The 20,363-nt window shown below is 61.8% G+C and overlaps 1 protein-coding gene across 1 annotated transcript in view; it reads left to right on the top strand.

Annotated features, from left to right (window-relative positions):
- LOC107540356 (SH3 and multiple ankyrin repeat domains protein 2) overlaps window positions 1-20,363 on the top strand; it is a 214,349-nt gene that overhangs the window by 30,886 nt on the left and 163,100 nt on the right. Inside the window, exon 9 of the mRNA XM_087822068.1 lies at window positions 4,037-4,103. Coding sequence (XP_087678194.1) covers window positions 4,037-4,103 — 67 coding nt within the window. The remainder of the gene's footprint in view (window positions 1-4,036; window positions 4,104-20,363) is intronic.

Below are 20,363 nucleotides of genomic sequence, written 5' to 3'. Positions count from 1 at the left end.
AGCTGCTTCTCCTTCCCGGTTCCCACCGTGAAACAATGTAGCACGTGGGTCGGCTCCAGACGCCCACCTGGCAGCTGTTGGACACCCAGGTGCAACCTTGACCAACTCACTCATGTGACACAGGCTGAGACACTGGGCCGTCTGCAGGGACAGAGAGAGGGCCAGGGCCCACCCCCCTTCACCCCCCTTCACCCCCCTTCACCCCCCTTCACCCCCCTTCACCCCCCTTCACCCCCCTTCACCCCCCTTCACCCCCTGCTTGGCGGCTCTACTGGTCACTTTCCCTCCTGTCACCTTGCTCTGCCATTGTCTGTTTCCTAATGAAAATTAAGCAAAGGAATGGCCCGGCCGGTGTCCTGAGCTCCCCCCGTCCCCCACACCTTGCCGCGGGACCTCAGTTCTTAGAAGTGAAGTGTGTACGCTCACACGGAGGGCGGAGATGTGTGCACCACAGCACGGAGCCGGCTGTGCCTCAGTTTCTCCCGGGCTCCACTGGGTCCCGGCTCGCCTTTGCCCGGGCCGCAGGCCCTGGACACGCACACACGACGCTCGGAGGAGAGGGACCTGCCGTCAGACTCGCGCTGATAAAGTCCCCATTCAGGCTGCGGGAGACGCGGGTGGTGTGCGGGCGCGTGGCGGGCGGGGACTCTGCGGATGAAAGGACGCCGGTGGGTCATCACATCCCCGCCCTCCCGCCGTGAGTCAGGCTCCAGCAGGATTCTGGGGGTGACTCCTGTGCTGGCTGTGTTGCCCCACGGGAGCTGGCGGGCAGGGGCGTGCGTGTGGTGTGTGTGTGCGCGCGTGTCCCTGCTTTAGCTGTGGTCACGTGGTCCTCAGTTCCGTGGGGGAGCAGTTAAGGCTTCAGAAGGGTCACTCGAGAGCGTTGTACCCAGGGTTTGAACTCGGTTCCGGTTCCTGTTCGAAACGGGGTTGGGCCGGTGGAGCCGTGTCCGCAGCCACAGCCCCGGCGTGGCACCCGGCCTCCCGTGGCTGGGACTCGGCTGCCTACCAGCTATTCTGGGGTTATTGTCTCACCATCTGCCCGCAGACGGCACCGTGAATCATAACTGAAAGGACTGAGTGCTGGCACCGGGTGCGGTTGCTAAGGGATTTGGGCGGGGGGGGCAGTCTACTCGCACGTGCCGGCCGATTCGGTAACTGCAGCCGCCACATCTGGGGTTTCAGTGGCAGCGACGCATCTCGCAGGGACCGGAGTCTGTGTTTGGAGGGAGATGTCGTTGTGTTAGTTCGTAGCATCAAGACTAAGGGTGAGCTTGCGGCGTAAGCAGGAAACCCCCAGAAACCCCCGGAGGTAGCCGTGGTCCCAAGGCGATAGCAGAGGGGTCGGCATCCCACACGGTGGGAGGTGACAGAGTGCAGCCTGTGGCACACACGGGCACTCGGAGGTGAGCGCTGTGCCCCCCGCAGCTTCCCGATGGTGCAGTCGGATGCCCCGACCCCCGGGCTTCCTCCCTTCCACATACTGGCCTCTCGTTTGCCCACGAGATCATTTTTTTTTTTTTTGCAAGGCTTTTCCGTGCTGGCTCCGGGTTTCCTGCCTTCCTCTGGGCTCTCCTGGGGGTGCTGGCTGGGCAGGTGGGGCGGGTGGCTTTCCTCTCCCCAGCGGCTTGGGGTGCCAGGCTGCCAGGAGCCCAGGGCTGCTCTTTTCCCCGGCGGCAGGTGGGCTGTGTCTCAGAGCCAAGGAGAACGGTGTCTCCGTGGAGGGCATCAGCGCCGGGTTCGTGTGGCTGTGTGACGGCCCCGGGCCTGAGGTCGGGCACGGCTGCTGAGTGCCCGTCAAGGTCCCGGAGCGTCAGTGCGGCCCGTGGGCTCTGCCAGCCCCCGACGGTCCTGTGCGGCCGGGGGTTCCTCTGGCGGGCGCTCTGGTGTGAGCGTGCGGTTCACACGGGGCGTCCGCCTCGGAGCACCCAGCCCGTGCCGGCTGCTTCCCTAACGCAGTGTTACCTGAGCAATTAGACGACGTCTGTGTCGTTAAAGGGAGCCGCGTTTTCAGAGTGGGGAGGGAGAGCGCGGCTCCGACGGAACCGCGAACACAGCAGGGCCGGGCCAGCGGCGAGAAGGCCGGCGGGGCCCAGGCGCAGGTTCCGGGGACGGGGCCTTTCCCGGCGTGTTTTGGTGTGAGCTCGGGGGGCCTGGTTTTTAAAGGAGCCGTCACCCGAACACAGACGCGTCTCTGAGCCCCCAGGCCCCAGAGTCGGGATTTTTGAGTCCTTGGTGTATGTTTTCGGTGGTTTAAATTATTTACGATGACGTTAGAAGCTCATTTAGGGAAACTGCCCCTTTTCTTGTCTGTCTCCCGCCCCCTTCTCGCTCCCAAACTTCACCTGCCGGGCGTGAGGAACCGAACTCCTAATAAAGTAAATGCCTTCTGATTTTCTTCATTCCCAAAGGCACTAAAAGGCAATTTTAGGTTAATTTAATCGTGGCGCGTGTAACGCGTGTCCCCCGCACACATTATAGCGGGTGGGATCCGCCGGGTGTCGGATGCGCCCCGCGTGGCCCACGCGATCGCAACCGGCCGCCATCCCGCACCAAGGAAACGGAGGGAGAAAACCCTTTCGTGACAAGCGTCTCCTGGGGCCCTGGGATGGGTTACAGGCTGGATGTTTGTTTTTTCTAAAGGACGTGACCCGGCCTGAGTTTATTTACAAAACACAGGAGGAGGCTGGTGAGAGGATGGGGGTGGGACGTGTGTTTTCTTTTTCTCTATATATATATGTGTGTGTGTGTGTGTGTATATATATATATATTTTTTTTTTTTTTAGAGATTTTTAATTGATTTTTGGAGAGAGAGGGGAACGTGGCTCGGCTGCCTCCTGCCCGCCCTCTCCTGGGCACGGAGCCTGCAACCTGGGCATGTGCCCGACCAGGAACCGAACCGGTGGCCTTTGGGAGCCCCGACGACGCTCGACGGGCTGAGCCACACCGGCCGGGGCTGTGCTTTCCTTTCCTTTCCTTCGCTGGGAGGTGGGCCGACGGTGAACCGCGTCCAGGGCTTGCCTCGGACATGGGCACTTCTGTTCCCCGCGGCTGTGACGGGACGGGACCGCGGCCGCTGGGGGCGGAACAGAAACAAGCGGATGGTTCCCACAGAGGGTCCTTGTTTTGATATCTGAGACCTCTGTCCCCGTCGTGACACGTGACAGTGATTTTAATGAAACTGTGAACCTGGTTTCCTGTAGAAGCTGCTCAAATAAAATACCGTACAAACGCCAGATTGGTGCACTTTTTCTACACAGTTTCACGACTCCAGGCAGGCGTGATTTTAGCGTTTATCATTTAACTTGTTACGTTTCCTCCGCGTCGTTGGATAAAGTGAAACGTTTCGTGCGGATGTCAGCCGGGTCCGTAAGGGGTCACACGCCCTCCTCGCGGTGGTCACTTTGGGGCAAGAAGTGCTGTTTCCGGGTAACTCACGGCGCTGCGTCGTCGCGGACACAATGCGTTTAGAAGTTCCCCACAGTCCGTGCCGTGCCGACGGTCCCCGTTGGGAAGGACAAGTGACATCAGTCCTTGTCGAAACGCGCCACGCGAGAGACATCGGACAGCGAAACACGCACAGCATGAGCGGACTCAAAGGTGGACGCCGAAAAAACCCAAACTCGTAGAAAAAGAAATGAGCCTTGTACCTGGCGGCAGGGCTGTCGGCGGGGAAATGGGGGGGACGAGCTCCGGTGTGAGGTAATAGGCCCCGGGAGGCGGCGTGCAGACGGTGACCGTAGCCAAGGCTGCCGTGTGGTGTTTGGGGAAGTTGGTCAAAGAGTAGATTCCAAGGGTTCTCATCACAAGGAAACGTACTTTCGTGTAACCGCTAACGAAACCGCGATCCTTTCACGGTGCACCTAAGTCAGGCCGTGCCGTGGCCCCGAAACGGGCTCGTCCACGGCGTCTCAGTGAAGCTGACCGTCTGTCTCCTGCTTTCTAAACAAAGGCCACGATTGGGCTCGCCTCGCTGTCACGGCGAGGGAGGTGCCGGCCCGCGGTGGCCGCCGTAACCCCGTGTCCTCTCTTGCAGGTGGCGATCATCGCGGGCAACTTCGAGCTGGCGGAGTACATCAAGAGCCACAAGGAGACGGACATCGGTAGGTGGGCGCGGGCGCGGGCGCGGGCGGGCGCTGCCAGGCCCGGGCTGGCTGAGCAGGCGCCCAGCCCCCTGTCATCGCCTTAGATGGGTTCCGAGTCCGCGTTCAGCAAAACTCAACTGAAAGCGTAGCTGTGACGTCTTTCCCGCCCCTGTTCTTGGGTTTTTTAAACTCGTGGCCGGGTTGGGGCTTAGGAATAGGTTAGGGAAGGAAGCGGGCAAAGGGGCCTCGGGGGTGCAGGGCATGGCTGGGCAGCCGGTGGGCCCGTTAACTTGGGACAGACCTAAACGGGTTCACTGGAAGGTTCCATAGCATGCGTGCCCCCATTTAACAAAGACAGGGCGACCCAGCGAGGCAAGGCAGGGCCAGTGCCCCCCCCCGCACCTGCCCCGTCCCGGCGGTGGCACTGACGACTGCTCCCCTTTCCAGTACCCCTTGTGCCAACTGGGAGGAAGGCCTCTGGGGCTCCTCCCCCCTCCTACCGCCCGGCCAGCGGCTGGGCCCCGTCTTGCATCTTGGAAGAGCCCGTCGGCCTGCTTCCTCCGGCCCCAGCCCTGCACAGGAGCTGCAGCGGGGAGCAGGCCCACTGGACCGGCAGCGGTGAGCTCTGGCCGACGGCGCCATCCCGTCGAGGGGGGCGGGGCTCCACAGCGTGCGGAGCGGTAGCCGGTGGCGTCTGTGTCTTCCTGCCTGCGCCCCTCGCCCTGCGTGCGGTGTCCAGGGGAGCGAGACTCTGTCTGGCCGCCGAGCCTGTGGAGTCTGTGCCGTGTGGACGTGAGGCCGGTTCCCACCCCGCCGCCGGGAGCCACAAGGCGGCCGAGCGAGATGCTGCGCTGGCCTCGCCGGCTCCCTGTGCTGAGCCTCGGCCATCCCGGGCTGCGTGGTGCTGGCGCGGACCCCTCCCGCGAGCCGGGGCAAATCGCTTGATCGCTCTGAGACCCGGGCCTGCGCCGCGCTGCGTCAGCACCTCCATGAGCACATTAGAGAGACGGATGAGCTCATGTCTGCAGAGCGGTTTAGGAAATGAAATGTGCCCCGGAGGCCCCGCCGCCTCCCTGATCTGAGACGCGGCTGCCCAGAGGCCTGGAGACGCCGCAGCTGTGCAGGGAACGGGGCTCCGTTAAGCAGGCCCCCGGCCCCGGAGAGGTGAAGGGGGGTCCCAGGGGGGTCCCACCCACGGCCGTGGGAGTGTTAATGGCCCCACGAGCTCCATGGATCTCCGGGTTGTCTGACGGTAACAAGCTCAGGGCCACCCTCATTATAGCTTATTGAGCATCGTGAGATCCTTAATTATATCTGCAAAGACCCTGTTTCCAATTAATGTCACAACGATTGGACCCAAGGAGTAGGACTCGGACATGGCTCTGGGGCCACCATCAGCCGGCCACAGGGCACACGTTGCCGGGTGATGTGTCCCCGGGCTGTTCCCTCTGGGCGGTGCGCGCCTTCCCCACAGGGCCTGGTGCATAGTAGGGCCTCAGGAAATGCTGAATGAACGGCTCCCCCCCCCCCCCGCCAAGGCCAGCCCCTCCCTCACCCTTGTGTCTTCTCTTCTTGACATAAAAACCCGGTTTCCCCAACACCCGGCCTTGGGTGTCAGGAGCGGAGCCCTGGTGACGGGCAGATCGTTTCCTGGGTGGGTGTGTTTTCTGGGGTGTGGCCCCTCCCCAGCGCGGCCCGAGTCCAGGGGCAGAGCTCACGGGGCTCTGAGAGCAGGGGCAGGGGCAGGGGGCATGTTGGGGGCAGTGCTCTCTGTGCTCTCACCAGGGGGGTCTGGGGCCATATCCCCTGCGGGCCTCCAGCCTAAGTGCGTGAGGCTCCGTGGCTCCGTGGCTCCGCGGCGTTCTGATTCCAGCTCCTGTGGCTTGACCCCTCGGCCCTGCATCCTCTATGACCTTTGAGGGCATTGTCACGACCTGTCTTGGTCAAGGCTAAGGGCTCTCCTGTCTGCTCCTGGCCTCTTGGGCTGGGGGCGTCTGGCGTGATTCCCGGAGGACCTCAGCGTGTCTTCCACGTGTCGTTTGTCTGTTGCTGGAGCCTGGAGAGTGATGGGGGGGGGGTGCTGTGCTGCTGGAGAGGGCGGGGCTGTGTTTCCATTTTATGATCATCAGCAAGTCTCGACCTATAAGCTGTCACAGCAGAGAGGAGATGGGGACGATTGGGGACCGTGTCCTCAGCAGAGGCTGCTGGCCTTGCCTGTGTCAGGACTGTTAACGTCAGAAACGCTCCCACCCGCGAAGGATTTTTGTGAGTTTATTTGACCCAAACTGTCGATGCCTTGCCTGGAAGCAAAACTTTCTCAACGGACTGAGAAAATGCCCCGGAGAAGGGCAGTTCTGCACCTTGTTTGATGCGTTACAATCAAGAGGAGACGCAAGTGGGTTCCGTGAAATCCACGGGTGACAGGTTGGGAGGCGGGAGAAAGCAAAGCGGGGAAACCTCTGGGGCCGGAGAGAAAGTGAAACGATGGACACGCACTTTTACTCAGGTGGGTGCAGGAGAGTTAAGTCAACAATTAATAACAACGAGGGGATCTGTGGTCTCTGCAGAGCAGAGCCTGCGCCCTGAGGGGTCCGGAAAAAGGAAAATTACTTTGACTTTCCAGGAATATGTTATCGTAGATGCAAAAGACAACAGACAGGCTCAGTTCAGGTGAAGATGGACCTTTGTCAGGGAAGATCCCAGCCTAGCACAGGACGACCCACCATAAACTGCTTTTAGGGAAACAGTTTTCATTTCAGACCATCCCGTGCGGTGACGGCAGGCCTGAGTTTGCGAGGCCGCCCGCAGGCCTCCCCTGAGCTCGTCGGGTGAGCACGGGGCCCCTTTTTGTCCGTGGGACGCACTCGCTCTGAGTTTATTTGTCAGCACTCCGTGGGGCCGGGACGCCCCTGGAGCCCCCACCTCAGGTGCCAGGGTCTGAACTCGAAGAGGAGGAAGGTCGGGTCCACCGAGATCGTGTTGGGCCCTATTTCCGAGTACAGCCACGGTGCTCAGATCCCGACGTCCAGGTGGGGACTCGGGGGCGATTCCGATGCCTCGAAGCGAGTGAGTTAAATAGCACACATCTCGCTGACCTCCCACATGCAGCCCGGTCAGTGGGGCGCCTTCCTGAAAACGTCCGTTTCAAAGATCCCACGGCCTCTGCCTGGGAGGGACGGGCCCTTTATTGTCCCACCCGGAGGCGGATGGCCGGGAAATCGGGGGCCCCCAGGACGCTGCGAGGCGGCCTGGGGGGGGGGGAGATAGCAAACCTGCAGGAGCCTAGCGAGGTGAGTGGCGGACGGCACCCCGGGGTCTGCGGGATGGGGAGCGGGCCCAGATCGCCCGCCCCGAGGGGGCAGCTCTGTCTCCTTAACGGGGAGATCGCCTCTCGTCCTGAAACTCGCCACCCGCGGCCCGGCCGGCGTGCGTGTGGCTGCTGCTGCCCGGGGCTGAGGGTCCCCCGTTCACTTTCCGGCCCCTCCCTCTTTAAAACATGAAACGTGGCCTCCGCCGGGGGGTTTGTCTGCCGACTCGGAGACAGTGAGGGTCTAATGGCGACGGTGGATGCCCCGTCAGTCCCCGCTGGCCACCCGCTGGCGCTTCCCCTGGCCGCGGGCACGGGCCCCGCGGGCCTTAGGCGCTTTGCCACGGAGCCCGCACGGTGGCTCCTGCGGGACCGAGGCCCCCATCGCCCGGCCGCGGGGCAGCTGGGGAGCCCGCGCCCCTGACGGCCGTGCCAGCGTGAAGCGTGCGGCGAGCGGCTCAGCCCGGCCCCGGGGAGACCCACCCTGCGCGGTCTCTGCTGCTCCTGGGCTCGCTCGGCGCTCGGGGACACGCGCAGGCGGACGGACGGAGTGACATGGGCTGTTCCTCTTCCGCCAAACGAGGTTTGTCCTGCGCGTCCGTCCTCCTGCGGCCGCGGAGACGGAGCGAGCGGGGTCCCTCTCCGGGCGCCGGGCGGGTGCGAGCCGGGGCCGCTTGGTTACTGTTGCTAGGCTGCGGCCGAGCCGTGACGACGCTTCGGGGACGGAGGAGGGACGGATCCCGAGACCCCGGGGTGTTTTCAAACGGATTTCTCGGTGCGATATCGGGAGGGAGGCGCCCGCGCGCGGCGTGTGCGCGCGTGTGTAAGATCCACGCCGTGCCGAGCGGCGATTTCATCTTAACCCCCCGCTGGGCAGGTGGATGTCGCCGGCTGAGAGTAGAATAGACCTGACTGGAGGCAGCACCCAGTCCCGGCACTGCCTGGACCGCAGCCCACGGTGCGAGGAGACACCGCGTCCTGTCGTGTTGGCAGGGACAGCGCCGGTCCGGGAGCCGGTCCTAGATCGGGGGCCTTCGGGTCGGCACCGTCCAGTCCCCTTTGTGAGCGTTAAGGGCGAACCTCCCCTGGACCGGCCGGGCTGGGCTCCGGCGGGAGGGAGGCAGCGGCCGCCCCGCTGTTGCCTGGGCTCCGGGAGACGGTTTGGAAAGCGGGCGCAGAGGAGGGAGGCGGGGTGCAGCCCCGGGGGGCACAGCGGCCTGAGGGGATGCGGGCCACCCCTCCACGGGACCTTCACGGCCCATTCGCTCTGCCTCGCCGCCGGCTCGGGGCTGAGGCTCCCTCCTGCGAGGCCCCGCGGTGCTCGCGTGGCCCCCCCGTACTCGCGTGGCCCCTCCGTGCGCGGGGCGCTCGCTGTCCCTGTGCCGCCAGCCCGGCTCCGAGCCTGGACGGCCCCCCTTCGCGTGGCTGCTGCCGTCCCCTCCCCCGTCTGCATCCGTCTAGAAGTTTCATGCCCAAACCGTAGGACGCAGCTGACCTGCTGTGGCGGAGCTAAGGTGACGTCCTATTTGTGGCAGCCACGGGGCGCACGTGTGTTCTGTGGGGTCGGTGTTTTCACATGTGGCCAACCCCCAGCACCAGCGCTGGGTGAGTGTGGACGTGGAGGTCCGCCGTGGCCCGTGGTCTGTCCCAGACGCTGGGCTCACTGTGTCCCAGGGACGCGTCCTTGTCGCGATGGGGCGCGGAGCGACCGTGAGGCCTCGCCCTCCCGCCGCACGTGTTTGCAGGGGCTCTGTCTTCGTCGCCCAGGTCCTATCTTGGGCTCACCCACACCCATCCCGCCCTGCACCCCGAGTGGCCTCCTCCCTGGCTCACACATGCCACGTGGCCTCCGCCCGAAGGAGGGCCCAGGCGGGTGACGTGTCCTGCTGCGCCGGCTTCTCTCAGAATCCTGGCCACGTGTCCCCAGCACCCACAGCACCCGGTTCCTGGGACCTCTCTTTGCCTGAAAGCTGCACAGCAAGTAATTACTGAGTGAACCGTAGGGCAGCTGGAACGGGTGCCAGGCTGCAAAACTCGGGCGGCAGCCTCGCTGTCACCGGGCTGCCCTCAGGTCCGGAGGTTCCTTGCTGTTCCGGGCGGGGGGGCGGTGCTAGGACCCGTGTGGCTCTGCCGTGCCCTGACCCCCACCTGCGGGCAGGCCCTGTGGTGTCTCAGACTCCCCAGCGGGACCCCAGACAAGGCCTGGATCACCCAGTGTCCCAATGCCAGGAGAGGCCTCCCCCCGGTGCCCCCTGCCAGGCCCCAGCATCCCTCAGCGAGCCTGGCAGAGCCCCCGTGGCCTTTGGGAAATGCACTCACCCCGGGATGCCTGCGTTTTGCTCACTGGCTCAGGAAGTGCTCTCAGGAATCTTAATTTTCATTAAGGTGGGAAGGCAGCTGGGTCACGGGAGCTAGGAAAGAGCATGAGGCCAAGTGCAGGGAGGTTGTGGGTCCCAGTCGGAACCTTCCTCGTGCTCCCGGGCGGCCCCAGCGTCTCTTGGGGCATCTTGGCCACTGGACACGAGCATGGGCTCCACCGCCACGGCCACGGCCACCCTGCAGCTCCTTGCTGACCTGGGCCGAGGAGCGGCGTCCGTCCGTCCCTGAGGTTCCTCCTGGGGCTGCTGGTCCCCCAGCCTCTTCCGAGGGGCCGGGGCCGGGAAGACCGAGGCGTGGACGATGACTGAACGCAGAGGTTTCTGTTCTGGTTTTAACGAGCATCGGTGCAGAGATTTTCAGAAGGTTTGGGAGACAGGAATCCACACACGTGCGCACGTGCGTGGTGCCAAATTTAGCGGAGCCGGAGGGGCAGGCTGAGGAGCGAGCGAGTCGGCAGCAGTTGTCAGGAACGAGGCGGCGGGAGAGAAAACCGCCCCGTGTTGGCGCCTGGGGGGTGAGCCTCAGGTTCCCTGTCGTCTGGTCCAGGCTCAGGACGCAGACGTCAATATGTCCTCTCGTCCCCGAGGCTGTTGGCCGCGGGGGATCCCTGACCAACGAGGCCACCTGACGGGGTATCTCCAGGAAAAGGGCAGTAAGAAGCCCCAGATAACGTTTTCCTTCCCCCCGGACCAGACCTTGGGAGGGTCATCGGGGTCTTCATCTGGGAAGGTGACCCGAGAGCCGGGCTGAGGGCGGGAACCGGGGCCCTCCCCTTGAATCCTGCCTTCGTCCAGCCATGGCTGGTGGCTGGTGGCTGGTTCTAGGTCCCGTGGCCATCCTGTGGCCGGCGGGACCGGGAAGGGGGCTCTGTCACAGGAAGGACCAGAAGAAGGGCAGGTGACAGGTGCCGGGGAACACGGTAGACGGTTCCTGCGGAAATTCGGCTCCGAAAGCTGGGCGACTCACCCAGGGCCCCGCACTGCTGGCTGGCGTGAGGTTGGGGTCTCGCCAGGGCCTCCTGGCTCTGCCCGTCTTGCCCTCTGACCAGCCCGTGGGAGACAAACTCCGCGTGGCTGTGCCCGGAGGGGAGAGAGCCGGGAGCACCGTGTGTCGCGCCTTCCGTGAGGGGCATCCGTGCTCCTTTTTGGTGCCCAGGACAGAAATGAAAGTATTGATGAGGAAGAGAGAAGACAGTCGTGTGGCCAGGGGCCAGGCCGTGGTATTTGTTCACCCCTCACCCGGGCCGTGCTCGTGTCCCAGCTGCCGGTCTCCCCGAGTCTCGCCGGCTGCGCGGCTCCCAGGCACCGGCCTCCCTCCCGCACGGGGGCTGCTCTGCGGGGTCTGAGTCCTGCTGGGACGGTCCCGGACCCGGTGGCGAGGGCCTCGGCCCGTGCGCCGATGGGCCAGGCTGAGGGGCGTCAGGGCTCCAGGAGAGGACGTCCCGCCTGCTGGGCTGGCTCGTCTCAGCTGGAATGTCCCCGCTGTGGCTGGAAATGAGGCGGTGGGTGGGGAGTGTCCGGCGGCTCCTGGCGTAGAGCGGGCGCCCGGTGGATGGCGGGGGAGACACCCAGGTGGGCGTGTTCTTCCTCCAGGAAAAGCGCGCTCCGTAGGAACCCGCCGCCCACCCGAGGCCCGGACCACGTTGTCTGTGCTCACACGAGCTGTCACTGACCACCCAGTGTCGCTGGGGATCGTTGCCCGGCGTGCGGGCGGCAGGTGCCGGGAACGAGCCCAGCTCAGTCTCCTCGTTGGGATCACCCTTTGGTGTCCTCCTGTGACAGTCAGACAACAGCGAGGTGCCCGCGAACCGGAAAGAGCTGGGGAGACGCCGAGAGCCCTGGGCGAGCGTGGGCACGTCGGGCACTTGGTTTTCCCCATCCCAGGAAGCGAGGAGGTTGGCTTAGGTGGCACCCGTGGGCACTGCCCTCCGTCGAGGGCTTAGCAATGGCTCTGAGGAACAGGACAGTCTGCCCAGCGTCTGTCTCGTGAGAGCCCCGGACGGTGGCCGTGCCTCCACCTGCCCGAGCGGTCGGCTGGAGGGTCACGGATCCCGTCCGCTTCCGGCCTGATTTTGCCCATTAAGTGTCTCCAGCCACAGTGTCCTCAGTCTCGGGAGCGGTGGCTCCCGGGAGCTTCGTAAGCGTCGGCGTGGGGACCGCCCCTCCTCCTGGTGCCCGCCGGGTTCGTCAGAGGGCGCCAACCTTTTCAAAGCTCCCTGCATGGGATGCGTCTAAAAGTAAAGTTCACGCTTCGCGTCTGAGAATAGTCCCTGAGTTCTGGGACGCCACAGTTGTCATGGCGATAGTCCTTTGTTTAGGGAACCACTGGCATTATCCCGTGAACGACATCGTCGGTGCAAAATGCAGGTCCCGCCTGCCCCGGGGCCCCCGTCCGGCGAGGCCGAGGTGCCGGGTGGACTCGGGGACTGATTCCATCCCGTCCCTTCCTGTGGGCACCTGTGACTGCCCCCGGCCGAGCGGGGGATGCGGAGTTCACGGGTGTGCAGGGGGGTGAACAGAAGACGCGTGCTGACCCTGCCCTGAGGAACTGGCTTCTCGGGGCGTCACGGGCGTCCTGCCTTTGAAAAAAGCCAAGGGACCCCACACTCCAGAGTGACCGCAGATTACAGCGCCTGGCCCAGGAGCCCACGACCTTTAAGATAACAGAAGAGAGAGAGAGAGAGAGAGAGAGAGACACGGGGGGGGGAGGGAGGTAACAAATAATTTTCAGTTGGCCAAACTGGGAAAGAAAAGGGACTTGTGGGCATCACCATGGAGGAGCCACATGAGAGGGTTGGTGTGAACATGGCCCAGGCACAGATCAGCCGTTCCACGTGGCTCGTGGCCCCTTGCACCACAACCGTGGTTGGTGGAGGCACCTCCGTGGGCAGGTGCCGCTCTCCTCTTCATCTGGCATCTGCACCATTTTCACCTGCCATGCCCGTGCCCTGGTCCGCCGTGCCCTTGGCCCGCCGTGCCCTTCCGAATGGCCTGTGTCGGTTTCTACTCCCCCCCCCCAAGCCCCACCTCACAGCCCCTCCTGCTTCTCTGTGCTCTTGGTGCTGGTGTCCCCCCACCCCCCGCGCCCCACCCACATTGAGCACATTGGCCAGCAGGGGCCATCAGATGCCCGGGGATCCAAACCCTTTATTCCCAAAAACATCTCCCAGTGAGAGCTTTTCGTACCCCTGGCAGTCAGCCTTGACCCCGGCCGACCTGAGGCTGTTTATAGCCTTTATTTGTCCTGCGAGCTGTGATTACTCAGCCACCCCCGCAGGGGCCCCGCGACTGAGTCCCGCGCTCTGCCGCCCACCGGCCTGCGGGCCACGTGGCCGCCCCAGAGCCCTCCAGCCCCACTGTGCGCGGAGTCCGCGCTCTGCGGCTGCGGTTGTTGAATGAACGAAGGAGCCCTTCATCCAAAAATAGCCCCGGGTCCACCTCCTGGGGGAGTCACAGGGTCCCTCGGGGAGGGCGTGTGTTGCCGCAGAGGGTGAGCAGCATCCTGCTTCAGTATTGATGGGAATCCCGCGTGGGGCCCGCATGCCCAGAGAGCCTCTGAGTCAGGTCGCAACAAGACTTCACCCTCCGCTGAGCACTCCCAGGCCCCCCACCCGCCGCGGCCCGCTTCCCGGGAACCCCGCAGGGCCGCTGGAGGGCCACGTGCGTGCCCCTTTGCCGTCTCCGGGCCTCTTCCGTTCTGATGGGGCACTGTCATTTTTACTCGTCCGGGTCCTTCAGTTCTTTCTCCTCTCTCTTGGCTTGCTCAGCAATGTGATGGGGGGTCGTAGGGCCCAGGCACAGGGGCCAGGGGCTCCCAGTCTCCATAGGAGACACACGTGGACGCAGTGCGAGGAGGGGACATCTCAGCAAGGGGTGGGGTGGCTCCGAGGTCACAGGGTCCTCACTCTGTTCTCTCTCCTGCCCCCTCCTTGGCTCCCCGGCACCATGACCCTCTGTGCTGGTGGCTCTCAGAGCTCTCCCTGACCTCTGTCCGGAGCCTCAGGCCCACCCCCTGCAGGATCCACCCTCCCAGGTAGCCCAGACCCCTCCATCCCAGGGTCCCATCTGTTATGGGCTGAATCGTGTCCCCAGAATTTATATGTGGTGTTCTTGTCTCCAGCACCTCAGAATGTGATCTTATTTGGAAATAGGGTCATTATAGAGGTAACCAGTTTCGGTGATTAGGTGGGTCCTGGTCCCACCCTAGCCTTCACCAGGAGGACACGTTCCGTTTCCCGCGTTCAGCCCGTCAGCCAGTCCTGTCCTGTCTCATCTCCAGAACCCAACTGACACATCCCGTTTCTCTTCATTTCCACTGTCTCCGCTCAGGCCCACATTCCCTCGTGCTGTACACGGACCAGTGCAGTAGCCTCCCAGCTGGGCTCCTTGCTTCCGCTCCTCCCACGTAGAACTCAGTCTCCAGCCCCGCAGCTGGAAGAGAGAGCTTCCCGAAAAACACCCTAAATCAGATTGTGTCACCGCCCCCCCCCCAATCCCAGCTTCAACCCCAATAGAAACACTTCATTGCCCTCACAGTGCGTTTACTCCAGACTCCTCCCGGCCTGGGAGGCCGTGTGTGACCAGCTCCTTCCCAGCTCCCTGCCTCCTCTCTGCATTTTGGCTGCACCTTGTCCCTGCTGCTCCTGGACCGCTTTGTCCAGATTGGGTTCTGCCCTGTTCGTCACGATCCCAGCCGCCCGCTGACCTCAAACTTTTCTCCAGGATCAGATCCCTCATTTATTCATGGGCTGTTTGTTATCTGATCTTACGGACAGGGACCTTGCTGGCTCCTTCCCTGCCATGACCCCCGGGCCTGGCCGTTAGGTGAGTTCCTGAGCTGCCACTTGCTGACCCTTTGGCCTGGGGTTTGCACCTGCCGGGTCGTCACGGGCTGGGCCCTGCAGTGCAGCCGTGACCGTGGGGTGCTGTGTTTGTACCCGGCTGGAGGAGCCGGAGGCCTGGACCCTCTGCTCTGAGCTACAGAGAGGTGCCTGGTGTGGAAGAGGCCGGCTCCGTGCAGCTCCGTCTGGGATGGGCATGGCACATGTGTTTCTTTTTTTACACCAATTTTAATCTAAAAAACTTGCTTTACAACAAATAAGGTTTTTGATGAGAATTTGATTGAAATCATGTTTTGATGGGGGTCAGGTGCGGGTCGGGCTGGGCTTTTCTCCCGTCAGATGGCACGGAGGCCCTGCCCCTCCTTCCAGAGCCTGTGTTAATGCCGCGTGATGCCGGCTGCTAATGCTCCGCGATGTAGGACAACTCGAATTTCCATCTTAATAACGTTCCAGGCGTCGGAGCCCTCCCCGCCGCTCCTTTGTTTTAGAAGCATTAGTCCTTCACGGCCTGTTTTTAAAGGACAGTTGGGGGAGTGAATCCGTGAGTGGATTTTGGACCTATTTGCTTTTAAGTGTGAGGAGAGGCACAGTGGGCGGGCTCCTCTCAGATACGACATTTCAGCGCGGGGTTAACACGCAGTGAGCAGCAGGATTTACCAACCGGGGCCTCCTGAGAGTGCCCGCGGCATCGGGCCCCTCCGGCGCCCAGTTTGCGGTCTCAGCATGGCAGCGCTCCCCGAAGGCGCAGCGGGGCCCCCGGGGCGGCACTGCCCGCGGCGCGGCGGGCAGCTGGGGGGACCTGGTAGGCCTCTCCCCGAGCTGTGGGGAGAGAGCCACCTCCGAGCCGCGCTTGGGCTCCTGGGGAAACGGGAGTTTTGAATGAAGAGAGGTTATGGAATGACTCACACACCCATTTTCTTTATTAGCTTTCACCTCTCCCACTAGAATATATAAATAAGCTCCTTAAAGGCTGTTTTGTTCATGACTTTATCCCAAGTGGCTGGCACACAGTAGATGCTCATGTTTGTTGCATGAATGAAGGACGGGGTGGGTGGGTGGAGGGGTGGATGCAAACATGGATGGGGGATGGATGGGTGGGTGGGTGGAGGGGTGGGTGGTAGGAGGTTGACCAGCAAACCAGAGGAGATGGGGGGTTGGCAAGATAGAAGAGACTAAAGGTCGACCAGCAAACCCACCTCTCCACCCGCCCACCTACCCTCCTCTCCATCTACCCCTCCAGCCATCTGTTCATCCGTCTACCCCTCCAGCCATCTATTCATCCATCTACCCCTCCAGCCACCTATTCATCCGTCTACCCCTCCAGCCACCTATTCATCCGTCTACCCCTCCAGCCACCTATTCATCCATCTACCCCTCCAGCCACCTATTCATCCATCTACCCCTCCAGCCACCTATTCATCCGTCTACCCCTCCAGCCACCTATTCATCTACCCCTCCAGCCATCTATTCATCCGTCTACCCCTCCAGCCACCTATTCATCCGTCTACCCCTCCAGCCACCTATTCATCTACCCCTCCAGCCATCTATTCATCCGTCTACCCCTCCAGCCACCTATTCATCCATCTACCCCTCCAGCCATCTATTCATCTACCCCTTCAGCCATCTATTCATCTACCCCTCCAGCCATCTATTCATCTACCCCTCCAGCCATCTGTTCATCCGTCTACCCCTCCAGCCATCTATTTATCCGTCTACCCCTCCAGCCATCTATTCATCCGTCTACCCCTCCAGCCATCTATTCATCCGTCTACCCCTCCAGCCATCTATTCATCCGTCTACCCCTCCAGCCATCTATTCATCTACCCCTCCAGCCATCTGTTCATCCGTCTACCCCTCCAGCCATCTATTCATCCGTCTGTCCACCAGAGCATACACACGAAGCTCTTTCGGACCCTGTGCTGTGCGCTAGTGCAACAGTGGGAGAAAGGACAGCTGAAGTCATGGGGTAGATGGACTGCCTCCCCCCCTAAAAATTCTCAGGGATGATTTACTGAGGGTGACGTTTGGCCGAAAACCGTGGTGGGAGGAGCCAGCCGGCAGAGCCGTGCAGGTAGCACCTTCCTGAAAACAGCTTTTGCCAACGCCCGGTGGTGGGGGAAAGGCTGCTCGGAGATACCCTGAGCCCTTGGGGTAGCCAGGCCTGGTGGCGCGGTGAGGATGGGGCCTTCCTAGACCCCGAGAAGAGCTGGAAGTGTTAGGCTGGGCCCCCAGGGCCTCGGGGTCCGAAATCAGTGTTCTGGGTTTTGTTCCAAACGTAACAAAATCTTGGAAGGGTTTTACAAAGAAGTCACCAGGGTTTGTGTTTTCAGAGAGGATCCATTGACTGCTCTGTGGACAGTTGCCTTCAGACAGGCGAGGAAAGCTGGGCGCTGCCGGCTGTGTCCGGGGGCGGTGGCCGTGGGTGTGGAGATGGGAGCTGTGGGCAGGTCGGGCGTTCACCCCGCTGCCAGGGATAGGAGGTGCAGGGGGGCACCTTGTGTCTGGCTTGACCGCTGGGGTGCATGGCGAGGAACAGGGGAGGCAATAGGCCTTGCTGTGTGCCTGTGGTTTCAGACACCAGTCTCGGGTGCCTCCGCCCCCCTGGCACGGCCGGTTCTGGATTAAATGCAGCCCCACCACAGCGCTATGCAGGTGTCGTGGCCGTGGCTGCTGCTGCGTCACAGGAACGTGGCAGGGAGTTTGATGGCTCTCTTTAAAGCACATTACGAGCCGGGGATGGGAAGCAGATGCTCCGGGGGGCGTCTGAGCAGCTCTCAACGCTTCCTCCACAGAGCACAGGCTGGGAACCAGGCTCCCCTAATTTTAGCTGCCAGCGCGTTGGGGCTGGGATGAAAGCTGAGAAGCACAGGCCTCAGCTGCGCCGTGATTTCGGTAATTCCCTCTCTGCCTGTTGTCTTGCGACCTGCCAAGGCCCTGAGTGCCGCCCCGCCCAGTGGAGATTCCATGTGGGCGCGGGGACTGCAGGTCAATGGGGCCTGTTTGCGAGTCACTTAGCGCCTGGCCCACACAAGCGCTCAGTCGCTGTCACCAGCTGTCGCCTTTCATCAGGGTTAGCGGGACCTGGAGCTCTCCCTGAAATTAACGTCCTGCTGACTTTTTGGGAGGAGTCCCTCTCGTGCGCTGAGGCTGCTGTGCCACCTGAGTGGCAGGTGCGGGGCCCCAGCCTGAACTGGGGGCAGGAATGGCGGGTGCACCCTAGGACCCCCTAGTCAATTGCTAATGAGGTGAGGGGTGCCCAGAGGTGCCTGTGGTGCTGGGGGCAGTGGCCAGGAGGAGCAGGCAGAGTGGTGCCAGGTCAGGGCTCTGGGCATAGACAGATAGACAGACAGATAGACGTAGCTGTTTGAGTCCCAGGTCTACCAGCTTACTGGGTGGGATTTCATAGGCTCCTAGAAACTCTGATTTAACAATGGAGGAACCAGCTCCTCCTCGTAGGCCTGTTTTGAATGAAATGACTCCTCGAGTGATGCTGCAGACTCAGGCTGGGTGGGGCCACGCAGAGGGTAGTGTGGTCTCCACACAGCTGGTCTTGGAAATAAAGAATCCCACCCCCTTTCCTAACCCTACAAGCTGGGGGCAGGGGCTGTGAGGACCCTGGAGCTCACCTTTTCAGGGGAAATGGGCTGGGCTCTGGCCCGCAGGTGCCAGGCAGGAGTGTGAGCAGGGTGCCCCCAAGTCTCTGTTACACAAGTGTGACCCAGGGCACAGGCTGTGTCTGTGAAACAGCTCAACTTGTTTATGTCAGTGACATTAAAATAAACCTGTTTCATTTGGTCTCAGACCGCCCATTGGCAGCCTCTCTGAAAGACACTAGCACATAGCCGGACATAGAGAGAGCCCTGTAATTTCAAAGTACTCATTCACCCAGCCACCCACCATCTACCCTTCCATTAATCTGTCTTCTCACCACCCACTCACTCATCTGCCCACCCCACCCATCCACCCATCCTTTCATCCACCCATCCACCCGTCCATCAACCAACCACCCACCCATCCATCCATCCTTCCATCTGTCCATCCATCCATCCATCCATCCACCCACCTATCCATTTGTCCATCTGTCTGTCCATTCATCCATCCTTCCATTCATCCATCTGTCCATCCAACCATCCTTTCATCCACCCATCCACCCATCCATCAATCACTCATCCATCCATCCATCCATCCATCCATCCATCCATCCGTCCATCATCCATATGTCCATCCATCCATCCATCCATCCATCCATCCATCCGTCCATCCATATGTCCATCCATCCATCCATCCATCCATCCATTTGTCCATCTGTCTGTCCATTCATCCATCCATCCATCCATCCATCCATCCATCCATCCATCCATCCATCCATCCACATGTCCATCCATCCATCCATCCATCCATCCATCCATCCATCCATCCATCCATCCATCTGTCCATCATCCATATGTCCATCCATCCATCCATCCATCCATCCATCCATCCATCCATCCACATGTCCATCCATCCATCCATCCATCCATCCATCCATCCATCCATCCATCCACATGTCCATCCATCCATATGTCCATTCATCCATCCATCCATCCATCCATCATCCATCCATCCATCCACATGTATATCCATCCATCCATCATCCATCCATCCATCTATCCATCTACCCACCCATCCATCCATCCATTCACCCATCCACCCATCTGCCCCTCTTCTCCCTCCCTTCCTTCCTTCCTTCCTTCCTTCCTTCCTTCCTTCCTTCCTTCCTTCCTTCCTTCCTTCCTTCCACCCATCCACCCACCTGCCCCTCTCCTCCTTTCCTTCCTTCCTTCCTCCATCTTGCTCTTACACACCCATCATCGCTTTCTCCAGCCACCCACCAGGAATTCTGCACCCTGCTTTTCATTCCATGGAGTGTATACCCAGGGGCGGGACACAGTGAGCCCTGGGCTCTGTGGCTGGTTGGAGGCTCCCAGCCCTGCTCTGCGTGCAGCTGAGCCCTCACCTCCTTCCAGCAAACCAGGTGTTGGCACATGATTCCCAAGCCCCATCTAGCTGCTGAAACATCAGTCACCTGCTGCCACCAGTGCCACCTCTAGCTCCAGATCCACGTCCTTCTGATCACTGAAGGTTCTGGTGATCAGAACCTTCTCCTCCTGCCGATAAGTCAGTGTGACGCACCTGTGACCTGCTTGGCCCTTCAGGGAGACAGAAGAGGAGCCACAGGATAAGGGCACTCAGGGTCTGAGCGGTCAGTCCCACGGAACTGCATGTTCTGAGGACCACTGAGGGTTGGGCACTGTGTCCACACAGACGTGGTCCTGTCCTGTCTTCTTAGGGGTGCCAGGCTGAGCCTCTGTACATGGGGGACATAGGTAGTGGGGAATTCTGCTCCGACAGGTACTGAGGACTGGGGACTGCCTGGCAGACAGAGCACAGGGGTGGGAGTCACAGCCTCACAGTCCCCAGGCCCGTGTCCGTGCAGCTGCTGGAACGAGCCTGGCCCCTTGTGCTGTGCGTGTGACTGTTCTCAGGCCCATCATCTCGGACGTGAGCCTGGAGCTAGAGGAGGGGAGGACTGGCTTGCACACTGGCGCTGGTGGCAGCGGGTGACTGTCTTGGCTTGGGGACCTGTGCGGATGGGCGGCACATGGGGCCAGGCTCGGGGCCTGGGAGTCCCTCCAGGCAGTGTGGCCGTGGGAGGTCTCCCAGGCAGATGCCCCGGCGGGAGCTGCATCGAAGGCTCTATCCAGCTTCAGTG

Source organism: Miniopterus natalensis, chromosome 11 (assembly GCF_054644295.1).
Source record: "Miniopterus natalensis isolate mMinNat1 chromosome 11, mMinNat1.hap1, whole genome shotgun sequence".
Taxonomy (NCBI): domain Eukaryota; kingdom Metazoa; phylum Chordata; class Mammalia; order Chiroptera; family Miniopteridae; genus Miniopterus; species Miniopterus natalensis.
This window is presented reverse-complemented; position numbering and strand designations above follow the sequence as displayed.